The sequence below is a fragment of the Peromyscus californicus genome, unplaced genomic scaffold, assembly GCF_007827085.1.
Source record: "Peromyscus californicus insignis strain IS unplaced genomic scaffold, ASM782708v3 Scaffold_13__1_contigs__length_99412109, whole genome shotgun sequence".
In the NCBI taxonomy this organism is placed as follows: Eukaryota; Metazoa; Chordata; class Mammalia; order Rodentia; family Cricetidae; genus Peromyscus; species Peromyscus californicus.
This window is the reverse complement of record NW_026294424.1, coordinates 89,119,207-89,144,397: the sequence shown is the minus strand read 5'-3', so window position 1 is coordinate 89,144,397 and position 25,191 is coordinate 89,119,207. Positions and strand designations below refer to the sequence as shown.

The 25,191-nt window shown below is 38.7% G+C and overlaps 2 protein-coding genes across 2 annotated transcripts in view; both read right to left on the bottom strand.

Moving 5' to 3' along the window:
* Nucleotides 1-15,402: 15,402 nt before the first annotated feature.
* The window catches only part of Cfap299 (cilia and flagella associated protein 299), a 498,813-nt gene continuing 489,024 nt past the window's right edge, over nt 15,403-25,191 (bottom strand). The window contains exon 6 of the mRNA XM_052735435.1: nt 15,403-15,640. Coding sequence (XP_052591395.1) covers nt 15,545-15,640 — 96 coding nt within the window. The 3' untranslated portion in view covers nt 15,403-15,544. The remainder of the gene's footprint in view (nt 15,641-25,191) is intronic.
* LOC128108638 (ADP/ATP translocase 2-like) lies at nt 18,338-19,574 on the bottom strand. Its single transcript, XM_052735434.1, has one exon. The coding sequence runs from the start codon at nt 19,493-19,495 to the stop codon at nt 18,722-18,724; it is 774 nt and encodes a 257-aa protein (XP_052591394.1). The 5' UTR covers nt 19,496-19,574; the 3' UTR covers nt 18,338-18,721.

The window sequence follows — 25,191 nt, the reverse complement described above, 5'->3', positions numbered from 1 at the left end:
GTTTTCTGCATTTAGAAATTCACCTATTTCTTTTAAAATTTCAAGATTTAAAATTTTTTCAGGATTGGGACTCTTAGAAGTTGGATGTTTTATATTGTGATATTGACTTGGGAATGAACAATAAAGAAGTTATGGATTATCAAGTGATGTGTTTGTGTGTCAGATTGACAAGGTGTCAATTGTGCTGGTTGGCTTTTGTCAGCTTGACACAAACAGCTATATCTGTAAAGAGGGAATTTTAATTGAGACAATGCCTACATAAGATTGGCCTTAGCCGGGTGGTGGTGGCACACGTCTTTAATCCCAGCACTTGGGAGGCAGAGGCAGGTAGATCTTTGTGAGTTCAAGGCCAGCCTGGTCTATAGAGCGAGATCCAGGAAAGGCACAAAGCTACACAGAGAAACCCTGTCTTGAAAAACCAAAAAACAAAAACAAACAAACAAACAAAAGATTGGCCTCTAGGCAAGTCTGTGGAGTATTATCTTGGTTAATATGGGAGGGCCCAGCTCAATGTCAGTGGTACCACCCCTTGGATTGTATAGGAAAGCAGGCTGAGCAAGCCAGTAGAAGAGCAAGCCAGTAAGTAGTGTTTCTCCATGGTTTCTACTTCAGTTCCTGCCTCGAGTTCCTGCCCTGGCTTTCCTCAGGCTCTAAGACATATTACTGATTTATTTATTTGAGATCTCTCTGATTTCTTAACACAAGCACTTAAAGCTATAAAACTCCCTCTTAGGACTTATTTCATTGTATTCTACAGGTTTGGGTACGCTTTGATTTTACTTTTGTTCAATTCTAGGAATTTTTAAACTTCCTTCTTGATTGCTTCAATAATTCCTTCATCACTGGTCTGTTCTTTAATATCCATAAAATTGGGAATGTTCTGTAGTTCTTGCTGTTTTATTTCACTGTGGTCATATATAATACGAAGGATTATTTCAACTTTCCTTATTTGTTGAGAATTAGCTTGTGTCATAATATGTCATTGACTCTAGAGAAAATTCCATACACTACTGAGAAGACTACAATCCGCAGCATTTGGATGGAATGTTCTGTAGATATCTGTTAAGTATATTTGCTCTAAGGTATCCTTTAATTCAGATTATTTCTGTTCTCTTTTTACTGGTCTGATGTGTCAGTTGGTGATAGTGGGGCAGTGAACTCTACATATGGCAGCATTTGTTGTGCAAAATTGAACACATCTGTACTTGGTGAATAGATGTTTAGAATTCTAATATCCTCTGGGGTGGATTGTTCCCTTAATAAATGTGAAGTGACTTTTATCTCTTCTCACTAGCTGTACTTTAAATCTGATTTAATCAGACAATAGAAGAGTGACTTTGCATCTAAGGTCCTTTTGCTTAGAATACCTTTTCCTACTTTTCACCCTGAGAGAACACCTGTCTTCTATGATGAAGCACATTTCTTGGAGACAACGAATAGCTGGGGCCTGCCTTTTCATCTGCTCTGATACTCTGTTTCTTTTGATGAAGGAATTAAGACCATTAATAGGGAATATGAATTTTTAAAAGTTCCAAATTATACTACTATTACACCAAAAGTTTGTAAAATATTGGACATTTAGGTAGTGAATTCTGTGAACATCACCCTGTAGCCATCTGCCTATCTCCTTATTATTGTCTCTTAGTAATAGTAATCAATCTAATATACTATGCAAGCTCCTTGATAACTGTCTTAATTACTGCTTTGTTGCTATGAAGAGACACCATGACTAAGGTGTAACTCTTATAAAAGAAAGCATTTGATTAGGGGCTGGCTTACAGTTTCCAAAGTCATAGTCCATTATCATCATGGCAGGCAGGCCAGCATGGTGCTGGGAAGTTGCTGAGAGCTTTACATCCTGATCTGCAGGAAGCAGGTAAGGAGATAGACAGAGCCTGCTGTGGGCTTTTGAAATCTCACAGCCCACTCCCAGTGACATATCTTCTCCAACAAGGCCACACTTACTTCAATAAAGCCCACCTCCTCCAACAAAGCCCTACCTCCTCCAACAAAGCCACACCTCCTCCAACAAAGCCCCACCTCCTCCAACAAAGTCCCACCTCCTCCAACAAAGCCCCACCTCCTAGTCTCACCCAAACAGTTCCATGTCATGGTGACTAAGTATTCAAATACATAAGCCTATGGGGGGGGGACATTCTCATTCAAACCACTGCAGAGTATGTATAGCAAAACTTCAAATAGCAGCATGCATGGTATTGAGGGAGCTCTCTTATTGCTCAAACAGTATTGCTTCATATGTTTTGTTTTATCTAGCATCATGGTTACAATGACAGCTTGCTCAGAAACTGATCATCAATTATAGATAATATAACTGTCCTCAATGTTACCACTGTAATGGTGCAAAGGATTGACAACCGGTAAAATGCATTTGCTTTTCGAAGTTTTCTTTTTAGTGTGAAAAATAATCGACCTAGGATTTCATCATCTTAAGTAGATTCCAGTCATCTCAGCTGAACTTAGCAATCATGTGGTAAGGCAGATGATGGCACAAGTAGTGTACACATATTGTATACTTTTCTCACGAGCAACCAAGTTTGCCTGATGGCATTGTTTTAGAGTACGTTTTTTCTAGTGCATTTAAAAACATCACTTGTTCTATTAAAAGGGTGGGATAAGTTCCTTCTGGCTTGAGCACACCTCTGTGTACTTAACTGTCCCAAGGAATGAACTTCTCTTAGCTTTTTTGGTTGTATTTAATTCCTATTACTTTTCCTTATTGACTTTTGGTGCCATTGCCCTGGGAAACGTCCAAGATCTGCATTTTGTGCCATGTGAATGATTTCAATGATTTAGCGATCTATTCTTTATCATTGATTAACCATATATCTTGTAAAAGTACATTTCCAAAAACCTGAGGAAGTGAGAAGTGTTTCCTGGAGTTTAGCCCATGTTAACCTCTGAGGGACTGGTTGAATTATCTCCAAACAGTTGTACAAATTTTGGGTCTAAGTTGTATCTTTAAACATCTCAAAGCAAAGCCAAAAAAAAAGGAGAAAAAAGAAAAATAAAAGAAAGAAAAATACCTAATAAGATGAGCCAATGAGTATAATTGCATCCTTATTCTTTGGGATTATAGAAAGTATTAGTGCTTTTCACGTGTAGAGTTATGATACCTTTCTCCCTCTTCAATATACTATCTTCCATTTCTGTCATTGTATTAAAGTTCAGCCAGCTAAATCTGTTCTTCCTCCTTCTCTCCCAAATTCCTCTTCTCACACTATGCTTACATAAACACAACTGTGTTATTAATATTCCACAGTTTGCCAAATTTAGAGGCCAGTGAAACATACATCCAGAAGCATCATCCAATTTTGAATGTGTTCATCAGATATGGATGCTTCAGAAATAAATAATGAGACTCACAGTCCCTGCTGGTACTGACATTATTTGAATGTGTTCACATTCTTAATTGCATTATAAGAAAACTGAACTCAGCCTTCAGTCTCCTGGAATTAATTTATTATGTATTGTTTCCATCAAAGAAAATTTGATTGACCCAGTGGAAGTGTTTGGATAAATTGACTGGCAAATTCAGCCAAATGCCTTTTCTGTTTTCTATTGCCAAAAGCATCATACATGGCTCAGAAAACCATATATGAAATAATCAAATAAGATTTTTAAAACTCTATGTAAGGTTATCCTTGACACAGAGATTAGAAAGCAACTTATTTAGAATATGGCCATCAAATGTCTACATGCTACACTTCAACCTATAACATCATTACATCAAATGGATTACTACTTTATCAAAGAGGGAAGAGCTAAGTCCCTCATAATACAAACAATATTGTACACATGACCTACCTATGTGGCTCAAATAATGTCACAGCTCTGCCATAATACTTACCTCACTTAGTTAAGATAATTTAATTATTCTTCCTTCTGTCCTGTTGTCAGCTCAAATCTAAGATGGTGGGGGGCTCTGAGATGTGTTGGTCACTGTGATGGGGAAAATTAAGTCCTAGTGTACTGTGGTGTCCTACCTTGTGCAATCCTTTGCATTATCTTGAGGGTCAGAGTGAGCAAGAAGAGTTCTAGAAGAATTTGAAAAATGTACCTATTGGTGTATGAATTAAAAATCGCTAGTTTTATCATGTAGACACAATAAATGCATGGCTTTTGCATGAGTTGATGCCAGCAATGGAATAAATAAATGGAAAAGAAAAAAATCAGTATTCATTTTTAATTTTAATTATTACTTATTGCTTAATCAGCTTAACAAATATTTACTTAACTTCCTGAGAGAAGTCAGAACCACATATTGACAATTTTATTATTTCTTAGTAGGAAAGTTTTCTAATATCTGTCTTTTATGATTATGAGCCATTTTAAACTAAACACTAATGTTCCTTGGAAATTAACAGTTTTTATCTTTAAAATTAGATTCTATTAAAACAAGACTCATCAGTGGGGAGAGGCAAAGGGAAATCTGAAGCTGGTGTTATTCACAGATCCATTTTCCAAATGTAAAACTGGAAGAAAATGAAATACTGTCAAAACTATGGGTCCAGGTTGACCAAGTAGAGCTAAGTAAAAGTGTTCAGAGGTTGCTAATGTCAGTTATCAGTGACCTCTTCTTACGTTAGGTCTGTTACAGATCAAATACACCAATGAGATGTTGCTTGTTTTTAAGTTCATTTGTTGGACATCCTGAACTAATAACTGAAATCTTTCATATTCCCTTACCTTATACTCCGAAGTTTTTAAATGTGATCATGTTAGAAGATTCGACAAAGCTCGTCCCACCTCTTTAAACATGAAAACACCAAGCACAAGTCTTCAGAAACTCCCCAAGCCTGGCAAAGCTTAATGAGAAACATCATTTGTTTTTGTATCAAAAGCAAACTTGCCAACTAAAAAAGGAAATAGAGATGACCAACGGATCTACTATTAGTCCCTCGGTATGGAAACTCAATCTATAGTAGGGCCTCTCCACTGGTGACAATGTCATCAGCTGGGAGCAGCTGTGATTCTTTGGAGATGGGGGATACTGAAAAGGGTCTTCGATGTGCAGATTTCTCCTCTAACAAAAATATTATCCAGCCCCAAATATCATCACTCCTTCCATTGATAAACCCCAGTTTGTGCTAACTGGAGAGCTAGATAGGAGTCTCTCTTTTGTCTTGTTTTCACTCCTCAGCCTTTAATTAAAAAATAATAATGTCATAAATCATCCAAGTGAAACTAGAGGAGACCTGCTGTGGACTGTGAGAGCTTCTGTGGCCCTGCTTGGCATTGCTCTTTGAGGTAGAACTTCAGATCGCTAGACATAACTAGGGTTCAAAGAAGCAATTTTACAAAGCACTGTTCTCTGGACAATGGTGAACATAGAAACTCACTACTGGACAAAGAGCAGAGAATGAGTGCCAGTGGTGTGCTCAGCCACAAATGGGACTTCTTTGTCAATCCTTCTCTCTTCAAGACACAGGCATCATTGCTGAAGAGGCAGAAAGACGGTAAGCATAGAAATTAGGAAGGACAGGTATCAAACCGTGTCTTCTGGACAGGACAGGACCATGGCATTCATGTGCTCACGGAAGCTGTGGTTGCTGCACAAGATCTCCACAAGGTTAGGACACTTAACATTTTAGCATGATGGGAAGGCTCACCAGCACTTATCCCTAGCTAAGAAGCTACTGACAACTGTATGAAAATCTCAAAAATAATTAGTAACATATATTTAAAAAGCACTGCTCTCTAACAGATAAGCCATCCCACCATCCCTCTAGAATAATAACTGTATAATAAGAAAGGTTCTTATAGTTTTATGTATACTGTGGGCAAAATGCTGAGCCAGAGGCAGGAGGAATGTTGATAAAAGCATGGTGTAACACTATTTTCAAGATATTCCTTAGTATTAGTCATCATGTTCAGAGGAATAAGTCCTCTTCGATAGAGGGAGCTGTGCATTTAATTCCCAAGGAGACTTACACAGTTTTCAGTAGTTGAGAAACAGATCTGAGTGGAGAATTCAAGCAAGTACAGGTGATGAAGGAGAAGATAAAGCATGTCAGTTCTCCAGTAGCACACACGATGCTGATACTGTTCATTTGAGATTTGATTTATATAAGAAACAGACATTTATCAAATACTTATTACAAGGTAGGTATTATTCTTAGTTCTTATTTAATCCTCATACATTATTCCACAGCTTAAGAAGTGATATTAAAGTATTATAAAAATCATTGTGTGAACTATAAAAAAATTGAAATGAAGATGATTTTGTCCTAGAAAATTAAGATTTGTGGTAAGGAAAAAAAAGTGAAAACACTTGGTGTTGACCCAGAAATAAATAATCTATGAAAATCAGAAATAAACTGAAAAAGAAGGAGAGGCTTGCTAGCATAAGAATTAAAATGGAACAAAAAGGGGGATTTCACTACACAGTTAGTAGAAATGCTGAATTTCCAAGTACAGACGACATGAAGTGCTGTTCAGGCTGAAGAGCGCCTGGATCTCTTGTCGGTACTGGTGTGAAATGGGAAATGGCTTACTTTCTCAATTTTTGTACAAAACTAAACATAATTGTACCATATATAATCCAGCAGTCATGCCTCCTGGTAGTACCCAGACAAGCTGAAAACTCCTGTCCATACAATTCACTGCACACAAATATTTAGAGCAGTTTTCTTCACAACTGTCAGACTTGGAAACAACCAAGATATCCTTAAAGAAATTATTACTTAGTAATTGAAAAGAAATGGACTACCATTTGTACAAGTTGGGAATTAACTTAAACACACAGAAATGAAGAACACAGAGTGGTCTCAAATATCAACTATGAACTCAGTTAACAATGTCTCAATATTGGTTCATCAGTTTTAAATAATAGGCCCGATTAATGTCAGATGTTACCGATAGAGAAATCCTCTTGCAGAGTGGGGAAAGGTGCTTGGATGGTGTCTTTGCTTTGTGCTATTTTTTTTTCTGCAAATCTAATATAGCTCTAAAAATTAAGTGAAATTTATTTTTAATATTAATTGAAAATTAATCTATTAATTGAAAAAGATCTCAAGCAAAATATTTAGGACTCATAAGTAAAGTTTTATTGGCAAAGAGGAAAAATGCTTTGTGTATACAAAGTGTTTTCATACATAAAATTGAAAAAAAAATCTCAAATATTCTAAGAGCAAACAAATCATTTTAATTTTAAAAGCTCGTTTACCTGGAATGATTCTCAGTCTTCAGACACACAGTGTATTACAGAACTTAATTCTATTTATAATAATTTCAGTTCTTTGGAGGAACTAATTTTGGAAGAAGACACTGACAGCCAATCTCACTGAAGTGTAAAAGAAGAGAATAGTGTATTTCCCAATAAAATTAAAATATTAACATTAAATTGAGGGACAAGGTCATCCTTGAACTTTAGTAAAATGTGTACTGATTTAAAGATTTTTATAGTTGATATCTTTGCAGTATCTCTCTAAGTCAGAAGCATCGTTTGAAGATGCCTGTAGAAACAAAGGAGGAACAGGGATGAGCCACAGGAAATTTGTCTGCCCTCTGACCCTAACCATTGTGTACTGACAAAGAATGCATACCTGAACCTAGGGTGGGCAATCAGATTAATCTTCCAGAATTTAAAATATGTAATTGACAGACGCTGCAAGGGGGTGGAGCTTAGCTTTCCTGCTGCAGTGCCTGACAGAGAGGCTTCCATCATTCCTATGTTCCAACCAACTTCCCATCACCATGTCTTAAACAACTTAATGAGGAAGCTGTGTTTCAGATCCATGCTGGCTGGTTCTGTGGCTAAAGACACATGCTTTGCAACAGCATCATGGTGGCAGGAATGTATGACAGGAGGCTGATTACCTCATGAAAGCCTGGAAGCAAAAAAAGACTAGGAAGGAAGGGACCAGTTCATACCCCAGTGAGAAACTCCTATTAATACGATCAAATTATGTATGCACCAGTCAGTTAATGCGTTGGTTAGGTTAGAGCCCTCATGATACAATCACTTCCCCAAAATGCCACTTTTGAGCCATGCCTTCAACACATGAGCCTTTTGGGGTAGGGATTACTTCACTTCCAACTATAAACTCCTCTGCATTTTTCCTCCCCAAGTGTGTTGGTTTTTGTGGTGGTATTGTGTTCCCTGAAATATTGTGCATGCTAATAAACTTATCTGGGGCCAGAGAACAGAACAGCCACAATATTAAACATAGAGGATAGGCAGTGGTAGCACATGCCTTTAATTCTAGCATTCCAGAGGTAGAGATCCGTCTGGATCTCTGTGTGTTCAAGGATACAGCCAAGTATGGTGACTCACTCCTTTAATACCAAGAAGTGAGCCTTTAATCCCAGGGAGTGATGGCAGAAAGCAGAAAGTTATATAAGGCGTCAAGACCAGAAACTAGAAGCATTTTGCTGGTTAAGCTTTCAGGTTTTCGAGAAGCAGTTCAGCTGAGATTCATTTGGATAAGGACACAGAGTCTTCCAGTCTGAGGAAACAGGATCAGCTGAGGAACTGGCAAGGTGAGGTAGCTGTGGCTTGTTCTGCTTCTCTGATCTTCCAGCATTCACCCCAATAACTGACCTCAGGTTTGATTTAATTAGTAAGATCTTTTAAAATTCCTGCTACAGGTTTTGAGCTGTTTGGCTTTGTGTACATTCCTTTTTCTGACTAATTATATAACATTTGAGGTTTTATGTGACTTTTAAAGAAACTATAAATCTGAAGAAATGTAGATACTAATGTGTTTCAGGGTGAAAACAGGGGGTATGGGTTGCTAACTAGTAGACAACTTGGGAACTAAAATGACATGGATCTATAGAATCCTGCTCGAAACTTCCCAGTACACAATGTGTCACCATGTGAGTTTCACAGATAAAGCTGCAATATTTGATTTTATATCTTTTTTATGACAGAGTTTTTTTTTTAATTCCAGAAATTTAGGGGAAAAAAAAGACTAGCACTCTACAAACGACCCTTGAGAGAATACTTCCCTGGAGGTATTATCAGTATACCATCATCATCACCATGATTCACGTGGGTCTAAAAAAGTCTTGACTAACATAACCACATAGAAATTGTAGCACCAGAGGAAAGGGAAAACCAAAATTGTCATTGTATGCACTGTAGACTTATAAAACCAGGATATCAACTGAAAGTCTTCATATTGAAGTTTCCATGAGCACAGATGCAATATGAGTATTCAAACTGCACTGCATTCCTGCTTTCTCTATACTCATTGGGCAAATGTAACATGAGATGAGAGATAAAATCCACTCACAACAGCGGCAGAAATTGCCAAGAACAATAAAAACAAGATTCCTTAGATTCCATTTTATTCCAAGCTGGTGAATTTATCAAGAGGAACACTCTCCCTTCTTGTGTCTGAGAACTGTATCTGACCTCACACTTCACAAGGGAAGGGGTAGATACTCTTGTACTTTCCTTGAGACTGAAAAGATCAGTAGTCATTATATACTGCTTCAATTCATACTATTCTGGAAGACACACTAACATAGAAAAGCCAGTCATTTGGTGGGTGAGGTTTTTACTGCACACTCGCTTGTCTTCATCAGTTATATTAGGGAACCAGTCCCTCAGTGGTGTGTCTCATGGAGTGAGCAGAGGCATTGCTCCTGCGGAGCCCAGAACTCCTCACTGTGCAGTTTCACTGCTGCCATCTAGACAACCTTCCACTCTGTTCAAATACGTATATTCTTTTCTCCCAGAATTCCTCACTGTTCTGAAGATTCTCATATTAGAAGGGTTTCTATAATTACAGAAATGAGAAATTCTATATAGTGTGAATTTTTTAGGTTTTAAATTTTGCTAGGGGCTCTACACCTAACTGTAATGAAATGAAATGTCAGTTCTCTGGGTTTCTGAGAAAAGAAGTGGGAGAGAGGAAGAGAGAAAAAGAGGAAGGAGGGAGGAAGACAGATCCCCAGATTGAGAACATGTGACTCTAGGGCCATGGAAAGCACATTTCCTCTCATGGCAGAAGGTGTGGAGGAACACAGGGGTTGTTCTGTTGAAAAGAACACACAAAGCCACAGTATTGAGTGGAGTGTTTGATGTTTGTTGATGTTCACGTTTGATTGTTATTGTTCCTGGATTCAGATGCAATTTTAGTTTAGTTTAGTTCAGTTCTGAGTGATAACTGTATATTTTTTATCATTAAATTCAACTTAGATATCTGTCACATCCATCCAGAATACACAGTAATTACATCCATTTCTCCATTTCATGGAGAAAATTACACTGAACTTGTAATACTCTTCCCTTCAGCTCAGTCTATAAATAGAATAGAGAAACAGCCGGGAGAAGCCATGGATGTTTTGGATTTTGAAGGCACCTTCAAGAGCCAAAGTCTGGAGAGATAAAGTGATTTGGCCATTTACCAACTTCAGCTTGCCAAACAGTCTGGTTTCTAATGCTCTTTATTCTTTATTGCACTGCCCAGTTTCTTGTTTAATTTCCCCTCAGTTGGCCAGCTCAGTTTTAGTTCAGTGTCTTTGGCCTGCTATCCTGCATCCTGATCTTCTTGTACACGTCACATACCTCGTTTCCTACACCAACCACTACTTCAGTCAAACTTACCTTCTAGTTTGTGCTGGGCTAAAGCCTAACAGCTTCCCCTGCTACTTATTTGGTGGTAGTCATTTTAACAAGCTTTCATGTAGCGGCTAAGTCCCAATCATTCCAATAGTGTGGAAAACTCAGGTGCCAATTAAATATTTATGAGCATGGACCTACAAATAGAAAGAATAGGAAATCACCTAAGAAATAGAATGAGATCATACATGTATTCACTGAACATCAGTCATCCTGCAGTAACAAGGAAATTAGATAATATGAGACTTGAATGTAGGGCCCTTGGACCATGACAATTCTTATTTGAAAGGCATTATATTGATGTTGTCAGAGGTCTAGACTTGGTTTAGCATTGCATGAGAACCTAAAATCTCAAGGTAATGTCTTGGAAGCCTGCTGTCCACATTCTGTGTTATGGAATGAACTGTGTCTACCCAAGTTTGTACACAGAAAGCCTTAAGTTCATGTTGTTGATGATAGGAGTTCTAAAAAGGGAAAGTTAATGTTGCTCTGTTATGGTGGGCTCTCATTCCATCAGACCAGTGCCCTCATAGACAAGACAACTGGTATACCCAGATGTAACAGATGTGTGCACACACAGAGGAAGACTGGGGGCACAGGGTGGTGACCGCAAGGCAGAGAGGGAGGCCTCAGGAGAAGCAAACAAGCATACAGCTGACACCTTGATAGTGCTCTGGCTTCCATAACGGTGAGAAAAGAAATAACTGTTGTCTCAGTCACCCAATATAGTACTTTGTTATGGCAACCCTTAATCCAACTCAGACCTCTGGAGAGTATTTATTCTTAGTAAGATCAGTTCACAAATTAATGGGAAAATTACTGGTGATGATAGAATTGCTTTTCTAGTGTCTTAAACATTGGAATTAAATATAGGAACAGTCTTCAAATAATAACATTAAAAATTGAAGTAGTTTTAGCTACAAGAAACTTTAATATTAGAGGATAAGTATTTCAACAGTAAACATTTGCTATTTCTGTTTAAAATGTGATGTTTGGATAATGAATGCATACATGATTTTAAATTAGAAGCTTGTAGTTTTATAAGGTATTGGGGAAGCCTTCCTCCTGGGGTGAGGTTCAGAGGCATGGTAAAACTTCCTTGGGGAACCTAGTGTGAGTGTTGACAGTGTGTGTAGAATACACATACCATGGTTTTCTTCCCCCTGGATGTTTAGAGCCTGAAGACTGTTCCCTTACAGAGACTGCTTCCACTGAGAGTAACTGAGCCTATATCCTTGTTCCAGCTATATAATACAAACCCTACCTCCTTGTTTATCCCTATATAAGAACCCCCCACACTTCTTGTTCAGCTATATGTAATAACTCTGCCTTTCTGTTCAACTCTATTTGATAAACAAGATGAGCTTCCAGGAGTGCTGTGGTTTCTCCACCAGAGACCCCAGAGCGGATATTCAATTCACACACCTGAACCCAGGTTTCCTGTGAGTATGCCTGGGTGCATGGCTTTTCTTAATTTTCTTCTGGCCACAGTCAGGTCTGTCCCTGGCACCAGGATAGACATGGCAGAATAAATTGGAACATTTGAGAAAGCATGAAAGCTATTATGTGTGTTTGATTTTTGAGATTTGCAATATTTGTTTAGTTGCATGGGAAGACTCATTTGTTAAAGATTTGAAATTCGTAGAAAGTCAAATATCATGAAATTTTAGGAATGAAATGTAAATATTTTTATAGAACGTTTCATAGAAATTAGCCAAATCTATAAACAAAATAAATTAGAATAAATTTATATGCTGTGCTTAAAAATATAAGGAAGTAATGTTTTGAATTTGTAAGTGTGATACATCAAATATTTACTTTAGTAGAAAGGAGTCTCATGGGCCAGCAAAATGGTTCAGCAGGTAAAACCACTTGTTGCCAAGTATGAGGTCCTGAGTTTGATCTGTAGAACCCACAAAGTGGAAAGAAGGAATTGCTCCCACAAACTGTCCTGTGACATTTATAAGCATACCGTGGTACTTGTGTCCCATCAGAATTATTTAATTAATGTACTAAAAGAATTTAGAAGGAAAACAATCTCAGGGAAGTTGCCAGGACAGCACATACCCTCTCCTCTGCAGTATTTCTGAAAGAGCAGCTGCCACAATGTCCCTTGTCTCTCATATAGCCACAAAATAATGGCCCCAAACAGCAAATAAGCATTTTTACTTTACTACCACTTAGTCTTTATAAAAAACCTCTCAGGTTTTTTTTTTTTTTTTTTTTTTTTTTTTTTTTTTTTTTTTTTTTTTTTTTTACCAGTTGTTCCCCAACTTCCTTTATAGGATAAGAATCCAACTCAGAATTACTTTGTGTTTGGGTGCCATGTCTCAAGTCTCCTGCAGCCTGGGATGGCTTCTCTGCCTTTATTTATTATATGGTCTGTAGCTGGAAAGTTTCTCCGGTCCCGCCTGGCCCCACAGTCTCACCCGGCCCACGGTCCTGTAGTCAGTTATAAATCACTCTGAGACTTAATATTATTTAAAACTGCATGGCCTATGGCAGGCTTCTTGCTAGCTAGCTCTTTCATCTTAAATTAACCCATTTCCATTCATGATGTTTTACCACATGGCAAACATAGCATGGCGTTACTGGTCTGTTAGCATCTTGCTTCTTCTTCAGTGGCGGCTGGTGTCTCTTCCTCCTCTCCTTTCCTCCCTCCGTATATCTGCTTGGATTTCCCACCTGCCTCTAAGGTGCCTTGCCATAGGCCAATGCAGCTTTACTTATCAACCAATCAGAGCAACACATATTCACAGCATACAGAAAGACATCCCACAGCAATGGTCTTAACATTTGAATATTATAAGCATTTCTTTTGCATACTTCCTCAGGATTTGGTCCTTTTAAGTTTTGTCCTGGTTAGACTGGGGTTATACAATGTTGGCAGAACTGTTAGAAGTGGGTGTGAATGCACTATCTCTCCATCAGCTAAGGTTTCCCTTCCCCCTGGAAATGTGACAGGTGACTGATTGGTTCAGACATAAATCTTAGCTGGTAGAAGATAAATTGAATTTGCCGACCACTGGTGATATGCTCCTTGATCACTGGCTGAAAGTGATATCAGCCACCCATTTCCATTGTTTCTTTTAAAAATCATTATATATTCTGTGGACAGGTATTCTGCAACTATACCTTTCCTAATCTGACTTCTAATTTATCCCTCTGTGGTCACTATACACTTGGGTTCCTATTTGTTCCTACTGCTGTTGTTACTGAAACACTCAGCTCTCCCACATTTTCCCAGTGGGAATTCTTTCCAATGGGGATCTGTGTCCTTTTAATCAACCTTGATCACTAACTGCTCTCCGGAAAAGCATATTCCAGATTTGTATTTTCTCTGCCTCATCTCTAGAATCATTTGCTTCCTGGGGATTCTTGCTTGTTTTAGTGAAAAGTGGTGCTGAGGAGCTCAGGCTGTGGCAGCTTCCAGGTTGTCTAAATGGATAGACTCAAGTGCATGCATGTGCACACACTGTGTTTTGTGTTTGCTGTATAGAGTGCATTCACTGAAATCTGGGATTGCACAGACACACCCAATTCCAATTTAATACTCACACTAGCTACTTATTGTTGTAATGAAACTATAGAAAAAAGCACCTTTAGAAAGGAAGGTTTAATTCAGCTCACAGTTTGAACTTCATTGTGGAAGAGACATCACTGAGGCAGGAATATGATGCAGCTAGTCACATTGCGTTTGCAGTCAGGAAGCAGAGAGAGAGTCCACCTGTCAATCAGTGTGTGTTTGTGGGTGGGTATCAGGGCACCAAGGAATGGCACCACCTATAACCCATACTCAGGTTGAGTCCTGCCACATCAGACAAACCTCTCTGGATATGCCAGTGCATGCATTTCTGGAGGTTTGTTTCCTAGGTGTTTTAAAATTTTCTTAACTTGACAATCATAATTAACTTTAACAATTCCATTCTACTCACCCTGCTTGGGATTTGTTATACCACGCTATACAATTCTCTTGCCCTGCTTGAACTCTGTATCTCTGCTCTGGGCTCTCCCCCACTTCAACATGAGGACAGACTCCTACCTTGCTTGATTCCACTTACTTGCTTCACTATGAGATTGATTAGAAAATATATTGGCATAAGAACCAAATATTAATTTTAAATAAAAAGTGACTTTTGAATAGTCTTTCTTGCACAAAGGCCATCCACAGGGCACACTAGCAAAACATGATGGTTTTTCTCATGTCTTCATTTCTCTAAAGTCTTCTGGTTTCCTTTATATTTCATCTCCCGAGCTCCATTGTCATGGGACTCAGGTCATCCAGGCACACAGACATGCTCAACTTTTATTCATTTCATAATTTTACAATCTCACAGAAGGTTTCAGATTTTATTGACTCATTTCAGTGTGACTGAAAACCCTGTGTGTTTTTCTAGTCTAGTCTTCCAATTGGAGCCCCCTTATCAATATTCAGCAATTTGAGGGACAGTACTGCCAGTGATGCCACATGGCATCCTATTTGGTACTAGATTTGGCAACAGTGGGACCTGGAACGTTTTTGTTTTGGAACATCTGAGTTACAAAAATATGTCACCAATTAGCGCATCTTTGAAGTGGCAACAAGCGTCTCCTCCATGGACTTTTGCAACCAGCCTGTGTTCAGAAAAATAAAATAAAATAAAATAAGATGAGAGAGAGAGAAGAAGAAGAAGAAGAAGAAGAAGAAGAAGAAGAAGAAGAAGAAGAAGAAGAAGAAGAAGAAGAAGAAGAAGAAGAAGAAAATAATAATAAAAAGAAAAACCTAAACCAGATCAAGAGGCTATCGGTAAAATAAAAAACAGTCAAGATTACAGTTTTCTTTCTTTGTTAACTTTTATTACTCTTATTTGCCTTCTAGCTATACGACTCATTTATGATTCCACTTTGCTCCTGACCAAAGAATTCATTGAAATGTAGCAAACAATAAGGAAACCATTTACTATGGGTTGCTTATGTCTTCCTTCTGGAAATGTGGTCAAAGAGAACAGCGTGTGTGTAGAGTTCCGTCTGGATGGGGATTCTGGTCGAGTTGTCACCTGGCTGAGCCTAAAACACAAATTGCATTGTTAGTCAAGTCCACGAACATAACTGGCATTAAGTGGGTTTTCTGTTGGATTCGATATTAAAAGAAAACTGGATTGGAAAGGCTGTTTCCATGGAGACCATTACACATTCCCTCCCCTCCATTTCTTTTCTCAGGAGTGGTGATGGGTGATGATTCCTGTCAGCAGCTTCTGCCCGGGTTGTGACATTATTGAAGTACCAGCGATCAAAGTGTGTCCCAGGCTCCAGCTGGTCTAGTAAACCCAGGACTCACTAACCCCAACTCCACAGAAATCTTCACAAAGGGCTCTACAAGCAGATGTTATTTCAGAGACATAATTAAAAAACTATCCTAGTTTTCGCTCCAGTGTGTGCTATAAAGATGTCTACGGTTTGAAGTTTGGACCAGTGGGAATATCGGCCCATGGTGGTTCTCACAAAAAGCCTCCTTCTCATCTGCTTGAAAATAAAATGAACTGGATTATTTTTCCTCTTTAAATTGAAATCTGTGAGAAAAATCTGTTCCTTTTGCCTTTACTCAGGACTGGTGATCGTATAGACCAGCTCAGAGGGAACCATGGGGATAGTGCTTGCTAATCCCATTATTGATAAAGAGAGAAATGAAGAGTCTGGATGAAGTTAATTCTTAAAGGGAAGAAGTTTTACTTCTAAATGATTTGCCTAATAGTCACCATTTGGTCTTTTGTATATTTACTACACAAAACTTCAGTCTTACTAGGTTACTTTTATTCTGTTGTGTACAGAACTGATAAAGAACATAGACCTGGTATTACAGAGAAGTTTTACATTCCTTTTCCCTTGTGACACTGAATTTCTTGCATCATTTGTAAAAGGATATTTTGAGGCTATGCTGTATTAGTAAGTGGTGGGACAATTGTAAAGTCTTTGTAACGAACAAAACAAAAGATGATGGGGGTGTTTCATTCATACACATTTCTGCTATTCTCCGATTTTATGTTACTTTACAATTTTTAAATTCTACAATTTAAAAACTTCTGCTAATGCAAAATATATTCTTATCTACAAAAATGCAAACTTTTGAGTGTTGAGTGGGCGGCAATTAGTATTATGCAGAGGGAAACCATTGCATCTATTTAATCTCAATTTTCCTTATTTCCTGTATGCATATTTCTGCTCTTTGAATTTTCATGTTGTATCATTCTGGTTTCCTCTATAATCGGCAGATGAAGTAAAAATTTTGGAACATTTGCTTTGCATCTGTCTGAGAGTTATGGCTACACCCTTTCCAGAAGACCATCTTGTAAACATTGCAGACATTACTAATACCCAGTAGTTCCTCTAACGGTTGAGTAGCCTGTGTTTCTGAGGGTGGTGTATTCTAACTCTTCTTGGCTCACAGAGGTAAATCTCCAGGAGCAATGAAAGGTTAATTTACCTGATAATCTGTTTCTTTCTGTAGTGATATACTTTTAACTCCTTTTGTGGATTTCTTTTTGTCGTTGAAATTTTTAGAAGTGATAAATTCTCCTCCACTGGTGACAATAGTATCCTCTTTACAGTTTATCATTGCAATCTCTGTGAGTGCTGTGATGGAGGGAAGGGTTAGTCCTCTCCTAAATGAGAGACAATAGGTAACCCAGCTTTTTAAAACTGTTTTCATTGTTTGTCTGCTTGCCTGCTTTAAGGGTAAGAATCCTGTCTTTCTCACTGGGAATGACGGTGACTCTACACAGGGCCTCGTGCTCTCATTCACCCTTGCCTTTGGTCCATGTCAGTGCTCACATCTACTTATTGGCTTCTGTGTGTCTCTCCATGTTGGTGGTCATGATGTAGAGAGTCCTTTATCTTTGTGTGTGAACACACACTATCTTCCTATTTCTGGAGTATAGCAGTTTGCCCAGACTTGATAGGCCTGCTCTACTCACGCTTTCCTTTACCGATTACATCAAAGGGATATTTAAAAACCTGTGTAATTTGACTACATAGAAAAAACACTCTGTCTAATGATAATTTTTTTTGTTCTTTTTGAAACATTTGAAAGCAATACTTTTAAACCATCTTTAGTTTTTTTTTCTCTTTATTTCTTAAGCAATACTCCCAAACCATCTTTAGGGTTTTTTTTCTTTTTCTTTTTCTGTCTTTTTTTTTAAAGAGGCCAAGCCTCAAAGCTCTTTCTGGCAGTTGATCTGGATTTTGGCTTCAAGGACCTTTTGGGGACCTCAAATGGAGAGAGATTTCCCTAAATATATAGCAATTGAGGGTGGAATGTTATGGAGAGAATTTCTTGGTCTTGGATTCCTTCCATTAAGACAACAAACAAAGTTTCAAGATCACAACTTGAGATTCCTTATGCAAATTTCCAAGAAAATTTTAATATTTTATTTGTTCAAAAGTTACATGACTTCAAAAAATGGACTCATTGCACTTGAGAGGCAGGGGCAAGCAGATCTCCAGGAGTTTGAAGTCAGCCTGGTCTACATAGTGAGTTCCAGGACAGCCAGGGCTACAGATAACAAGACATACAAAGTTATAGAGCTTGGAGTTTCCTTTTCTTTTTTTGGTTTTTCGAGACAGGGTTTCTCTGTGTAGCTTTGCGCATTTCCTGGATCTTGCTCTGTAGACCAGGCTGGCCTCGAACTCACAAAGATCCGCCTGCCTCTGCCTCCCAAGTGCTGGGATTAAAGGCGTGCCCCACCACTGCCCGGCAAGCTTGGAGTTTCTTTCTTTTTTTTATTTCTTCAATTTTTATTATCAGGAGTGACTGAAATAAAAAATATAATTGAGTCCCATCATTATTGTCATTATGGAAATGGCTTTAAGAGAAAACTGGTCAGATGAATATTATTGCTTCCCACTTTTCAACTGGTAAATAGTTGCCATTGAAAAAATAGACAAGCCCAGAGAATCTGTCCAGAATGTTCAAGATACAGTATATTATACAACATGCCTGTTCTCAGGAGAACACCTAAGACATAATAATTATGTGTACTTCTTGATCTCATCATACAAGACAAGCACAAAGGCACCACCCATTCCCCTGAGAACGTTGGACCATGCACCCTTGAAGAAAGCCTTGCTTCCTTCATCACGAGCGATCTTCCTCTAGCAGTCAATCGTGCCTGTATACATGATATCAGTTCCTTTGCGTCCCGACTGCATCATCATACAACGGCGAACTGTGTCAAAGGGATAGGAAGTCAGGCCAGCAACAGCAGTGACAGACTGTGCAATCATCCAGCTGATGAAGATGTGAGTATTCTTGGGTTCTGGAAGCATTCCCTTTGCAGTGTCATAGATGCCAAAGTAGGCAGCTCGGTAGATGATAATGCCCTGTACTGACACATTAAAGCCTTGGTACAGGCCCCTAATCCCATTAGATTTGTAGATCTTAACCTGGCAGTCACCAAGGCCTTTGAATTCCCTTTCAGCTCCACCTTTGCCCACATCAGCTGCTAGACAGGTACGGGCAAAATCAAGAGGGTACACAAAGCACAAGGATGTGGCCCCAGCGGCACCACCTGATGCCAGGTTCCCAGCAAAGTAGCGCCAAAACTGGGTCCTCTTGTCCACACCACCCAAAAAGATCTGCTTGTATTTATCTTTGAAGGCAAAGTTGAGAGCCTGGGTGGGGAAGTATCTGATGACATTGGCCAGGTTACCACGCCAGAAAGACAGGACTCCCTGTTCCTTGGGGATACGAACCACGCAGTCTATAATGCCCTTGTATTGCTTATCTGCCGTGATTTGCTTGCTGACATGCTGCACCTGCAGCAGCAGCTTGACCCGCTCGATGGGCGCTACTGCCGTCTTGGAGATGGCCGCGGCCACTCCACCTGCCAAGAAGTCCTTGGCGAAGGATACAGCGGCATCTGTCATGCTGAAGGAAAAAGAAAAGGCAGAGGACTGTGGGACAGGACTGGGTTGACAACCAGCTTTGATTCCCGGGCTCTGGGCGAGCTTGGAGTTTCTAAGCAGCTGTGATGTTTGTATTGTTCATAGCTCTTCTCCCCCTATGTGAGAATGGCGGGGAATCGGTGGAGTCAGCTTTATTTGATGCTCAAGTAGTCTTTCTATGAAATCATTGTGATAAAGCAGGGGAGGATCCAGTTGAAGAAAAACATGGGAAACTTTGAGATGGGCAAAATAAAAAAAAAATCAAATTATGAGTCTCTAGATTACTGACTCATATATATTTTTCATTTTTAATCTACATGACAGTAACAATTCTGTGAATGTTGTAAGTCTGACAATAATTCAAATAATTTATGTGTGGCAGTGTGAAATAAATTGTGTTCAAGTCGAAGGACCTGAGTTTGGCATTGGCTTTGATAGGTTCATGTTGCACTTATTCATGAGCATATCTTAGGATTTCTTACCCTCTTATGTCAGTTCTCCCTTTATGCCTTGCCCTCATTTTAATGAAAATAGATTTTTCTCACACAATGTATCTTGATTACAGTTTCCCCTCCCTCTACTCCTCTCACTTCCTCCCCATGTGCCCTCCCATATAGATTTACTACCTTTCCACCTGCCATTAGAAAAATAAACAGTCAGGCTGGAGAGATGGCTCAGCTGTCAAGAGCACTGACTGCTCTTCCAGAGGACCTGGGTTCAATTCCTAGCAACCACATGCCAGCTTACAACTGTCTGTAAAAAATAAACGGCCTCCTAAGGGATAATTAAAACAAAATATAGTAAGACTGAAATTGGACAAGCCCAGGAGAAGGCACAAGAAACATAGACCACTCATTCATACACTCAGGAATCCCATAAAAAACACTAAACAGAAAGCCATATGCAAAGGACCTGGTGCAGACCCCTGCAGGCCCTCTGTATGCTGCCTCAGTCTCTGTGTTTTAATCTTGCTGATTTAGAGGAGCATGTATTCTTGGTATCCTCCATCTCCTCTGCCTCTTGCACCCTTTTTTGCCTCCTCTTCTGCAGGGCTCCCTGAGTCCTGAGAAAAGGGATTTGATGGAGACATCCTGTTTAGAGCTGAGTGTTCCAAGGTCTCTCACTTGAGTGATTTCTTTTTTAATGATTCTTTGGAACAGCAGAAACATCTTACTGGCCCTTTACTAGCCTATGCGTTAAAAATCACACATATTCATTTTCTATTTTCATAGGGTTCATGATTCTATATCCCTTGAGACATTGTTCCTTAATAACAGATCTCAAGAGTGCTAAAAGCAACCATGCATACATAGCAGTCACAGCATGCAATGCAGCTGATAGAGAAAAGTCAGTACCTAATAAGCTTTATCTTTAAACTCATAGTCCTGTAAGAAACTACTAAAAAAAATTTTATTGCAGTCTTTGCTAGGTCCCAGGAGTGATAGACTCCTAAGCTGAGTACAGAATATGATAAAACAAAATATAAAATACTGGGATAAGACCAAGGGTGATAAAATGCTGAACATTAATCATTGACAGGACAAAGAAATACCATCCTTGTTCCACCAAACTATACAAGAGTTACAGGTTTAAATGTAAATAGCAAGTCACAAAACTGAAAGAAAATACAAGTTAATGATTCCTCGTCTTAGAATGAAAAGATTTAATATCAACAGTGGAAAAAGAAACCCTCAAGGAGAGACATCAGTAGTTTGGACTAATACTTTAAGATTTTTCCATACCACAGACCATTATAAATGCTAAAAGACAGATCTGGTTTATAGTGTGTTACTATACATAAGGTAACAAAAGAAGTAGAAATATAATATACTAATACCTGTGTAAAAGAAATGTTCTTTTCCAATAGTAGTAAAAACACAAATAAAAATGACCTCAACAAACCTGAAGATAGAGTGTAAAAAGTGTGCAAGAGTGTGGTAAACAGGGAGTGTCAAAACAGTCCAGGTATAATTGTAAGTTGAGATGGTCTAACCAGAACATAACTGGATGATATCTAGATAATACTTTACAAAGTATCTATATTTTGGCTAAATAATTTTCACATTTAAGGGGGAAAACATCTTTTCTCTTAGAAATAGAAGTAATCTCTTAATTTTTTTGGTCTTTCTGGCCTTTTGCTTATATATTATACTCTCTGATTTTGTGTTTTTATGGGATGTGTGTGTGTGTGTGTGTGTGTGTGTGTGTGTGTGTGTTTCCTGTGTTTTTCTTATTTTTAAAAATTCTGGTTTTGTTTGTTTGTTTGCACATTTGGTTTCTAAATAGAGAGACAAGAAGGGTGTGGAATTGAGTGGATGGTGAGGTGGGAGGATACGGGAGGAACTGTGGGAAAGTAAACTATCATAGAAATACATTGTATGAAAAAATGTTTTTCAGTAAAAAAATAATAAATCCTTAAATGGAGGTTGGTCTTATATTTTTCATGACTCCATACCTCACTCAAGTGATTTCTGATATTTTATTTTCATTAAAAATCAGGTCTTGGACTAAAGATTGACAAATGGGATCTATTACACTACAAAGCTTCTGCATACACTAACGCGAATGGCCAGTGGAGCAAAGAGACAGCCCACTAGCAGGGGAGAAAATTTTGCAAGTATACTTTGAAGAAAAGATTAACATCTAGAATATACAAAGAGCTCAAAAACTCAAGCATCCAGAAAGCAACCCAACTAAAATATGAGCCATTGCTCCGAATATAGAATTCTCAAAAGAAGAAATGAAAATGGCCAACAAACACCTTTAAAATATTCAGTTTCATTCACAATCAGGGAAATGCAATTAAAACTACACTGAAATTCCGTCCCATTCTAGTCAGAATGGAAATAATCAAGACATCAAGTGACAACAATGCTGGAGAGGATATGAAGAAATAAGATTTTGGCGGGAAGGGAAACTGCTGCAGCCACTAGGCAATTCAATATGAAGACTCCTCAAAAAGCTAGAAACAGATCTGTCATATGACCACAGTACCGCTCCTGGGTATATGTCCAAAGGAATGTGCATCCTATACAGAGATACTTGCTTATCCATGTTCATTGATTGCTCTCACAATAGCTAAGAAATAGAATCAGCCTAGCTGTCCATCAACTATTGAATATATAATGAAGAGTCATATTTAAAATTGTTATTTTGTAAGCTGAGGGGACAAGAAGAGGAAGAGGAGGAAGAAGAAGATGAGAAAGGAAGAAGGAGGAGGAAGAGGAAGGAGGAGGAAGAGAAAGAAGAGGGTGAAGAAGAGGAGGAGAAAGAGGAAGGAAGAGGAGGAAGAGAGGAGTAGAGGAGGAGGAAGAAGAGGAGAAGAAAGAAGGAGGAGAGGGAGGAGAAGAAGAAAAGGAAGAGGAAGATGAGGAAGAAGAAGGAGGAGGAGGAGGAGAGGAAGAGATACCCTGCAATGCTGGATAACTATCGAACAGTCTTTGAAGGGAGAAGGAAGAATTAAGAGATAATAGATATGAAAAATAGATGATGTAGACATAAAGGAAAAAGACAGAGACACGGAATAACATTAGGAGGGCTCTGGGTCAATACCACAGTTGCTCCAAGTTTATTTCTCATGGGTTATTTATATGTCAGCAAGGGGAGAGGCAAAAGACCTTTCCCTCTCAAGGACACAATGGTTCAAAGTACAAACAAGTGTAAACTTAATTCTCCAAACATCTAGTATCCATGCCTTATGGCAAAACATCCTGTAATTAGGCCTTGAAATATAAGACACCTGGTAACCATGCCTTTGGCCAAAACATCTAATTATACAGCCGTGCGGGATAAAACAAGCTTGGACTCTCTGACCTTGAGTCAAGATAGAATAAGGCCACACTATGGAGTCTCTGTGGGCCTCCACAGGCAAAATGTGCCCACTGGTACAATAGAGTCATGATTAGTAATGGGGCAGGCTTTCCACTCTCTGATTGGGTTTAAGGTCTTCTCCATGAGAGTGAATTCATAATAGTGTAAATTCAGCTAAAAAACTTATGGCTGAGGAGGTCTTAGGGCCTGGGGATGAACTTACTACTGTTGTTTAAATTGTCTTGAATTTGAGCTTCTTTCTAAATATTTATGTATATGCCTGTAGACAAATGCTACTCTCAGCCACCACCAGATAAGCCTCTTTCCGCAGTGAACCTTGGTGAATACAGAGACACATTTCTGTTCAAGGCACTGTGCACAATCAATGGTTGAGTGGTTAGCACTAAACAAGTCGTTTACACCACTCTCTTTAAGTCTCAGGGGTCACTGAGGAGAAAGTGGGTAGAAAGACTTCAAGACAAGAAGATAGAAAGACGAGGTGTAAAGTGTTATCTTTTGGGCATGGCATGGGCAATCAATTATGATTTTACAGCGGCTGTGGCTGCCTGCAATGGACCTATACAATCCTGGGCCTATCAGCAGGTTATCATGGATCAGGAAGAGGCTTATGGTGCCCTTCTCCTTCCTGCTCAACTATTGGTAGAGTTATTCATTTACTGAGGAGTCTATCAGGCTCCAATGGATAGTGTCTAACCCATGGTCACATAGATGATGTAGGTCAAACTCAATCTCTGCAAAACACACACTAAACAAAACAATAACAACAACAATGTAGTCATGCTTGTGGGTATGAGAGCTGGGGGAGAATTAACAGGGGTGGAAGGGAAATCAGAGATGGTTTGTTTCAGGAATCAGAAGGCCTACCCTTTATACATGAGTGAAAATGTTGAACATCAAACTCAATATAAGTTATTTTAAAAAACGAAAAAAGAAATCAGATCTTTGCAATGATAGAAGAAATACTTATTGTGTTCAGACTCAGTTTACCTCTTGGTACCAAACTAACTCCCCACTCTCCCTCCTGCTCCTAGACTGTGGTAGTGTAGCAAGAAATGGAGCTAAAGTTCTTATCTCCAGATCGCTGCCTTCCACTTCCCTGGGCCCTATTGGTTTGACTTTCCTTGGGCATCATCTATGACAGGGCTACTTTTGTAACAAGAAAGGCAACTGGAAAATTCTCACTTTTTATTGGGCTATGCATATTGAATATCATTAGTGATATTCTACTTAGATAGTACAAAGTTATCATTCTTTTTATTAGTACTAAGAACTAAGAGCTATATAGTAATTCAACATAATAGATTTGAATTTTTCTATTCCCCAGTTTGCCTTTCTTGTGTTATACTTCATATGTGAGTTCATGTCTTGGACACCTAACAACTTGTGCTTATCTCTAGGGCTTGTTCCATAAATACTGCATATAAAATTAAAATCAGTTTTCCAGGTCAAGAGGAGGACATGGCACTTAAGTTTTAGGAGTTTTAATTCATAAAAGCCAAGATCTATTATGTAATTTTTAATGGATTCCTTAAGGCATTGATTTTAGTAGTAGTTAGTTGAGTAAATACTAATTTATATGTGGTGGACTTTCAGTTCAGATATACCAGGTGATTGCCCAAGGGAGAAAATGTTTAAAAGCTACTTAGTATGCGGCTGTTTTAGGGCTATAATCAACCAAATATTCAATAATTTAGGCAGCAAACCCAGAAAGTTGGCAACACCTCAGCTTTACTTAATAACTGTGACTGTGCCATAGTTAAAAAGCAACGTTTACAGGCGGCCTCTTGGGGAAAAGCCAAAGGCCCAAAGACGGAGCTGCTGAATCAGTGAGTGTCCCTTGCTCCACT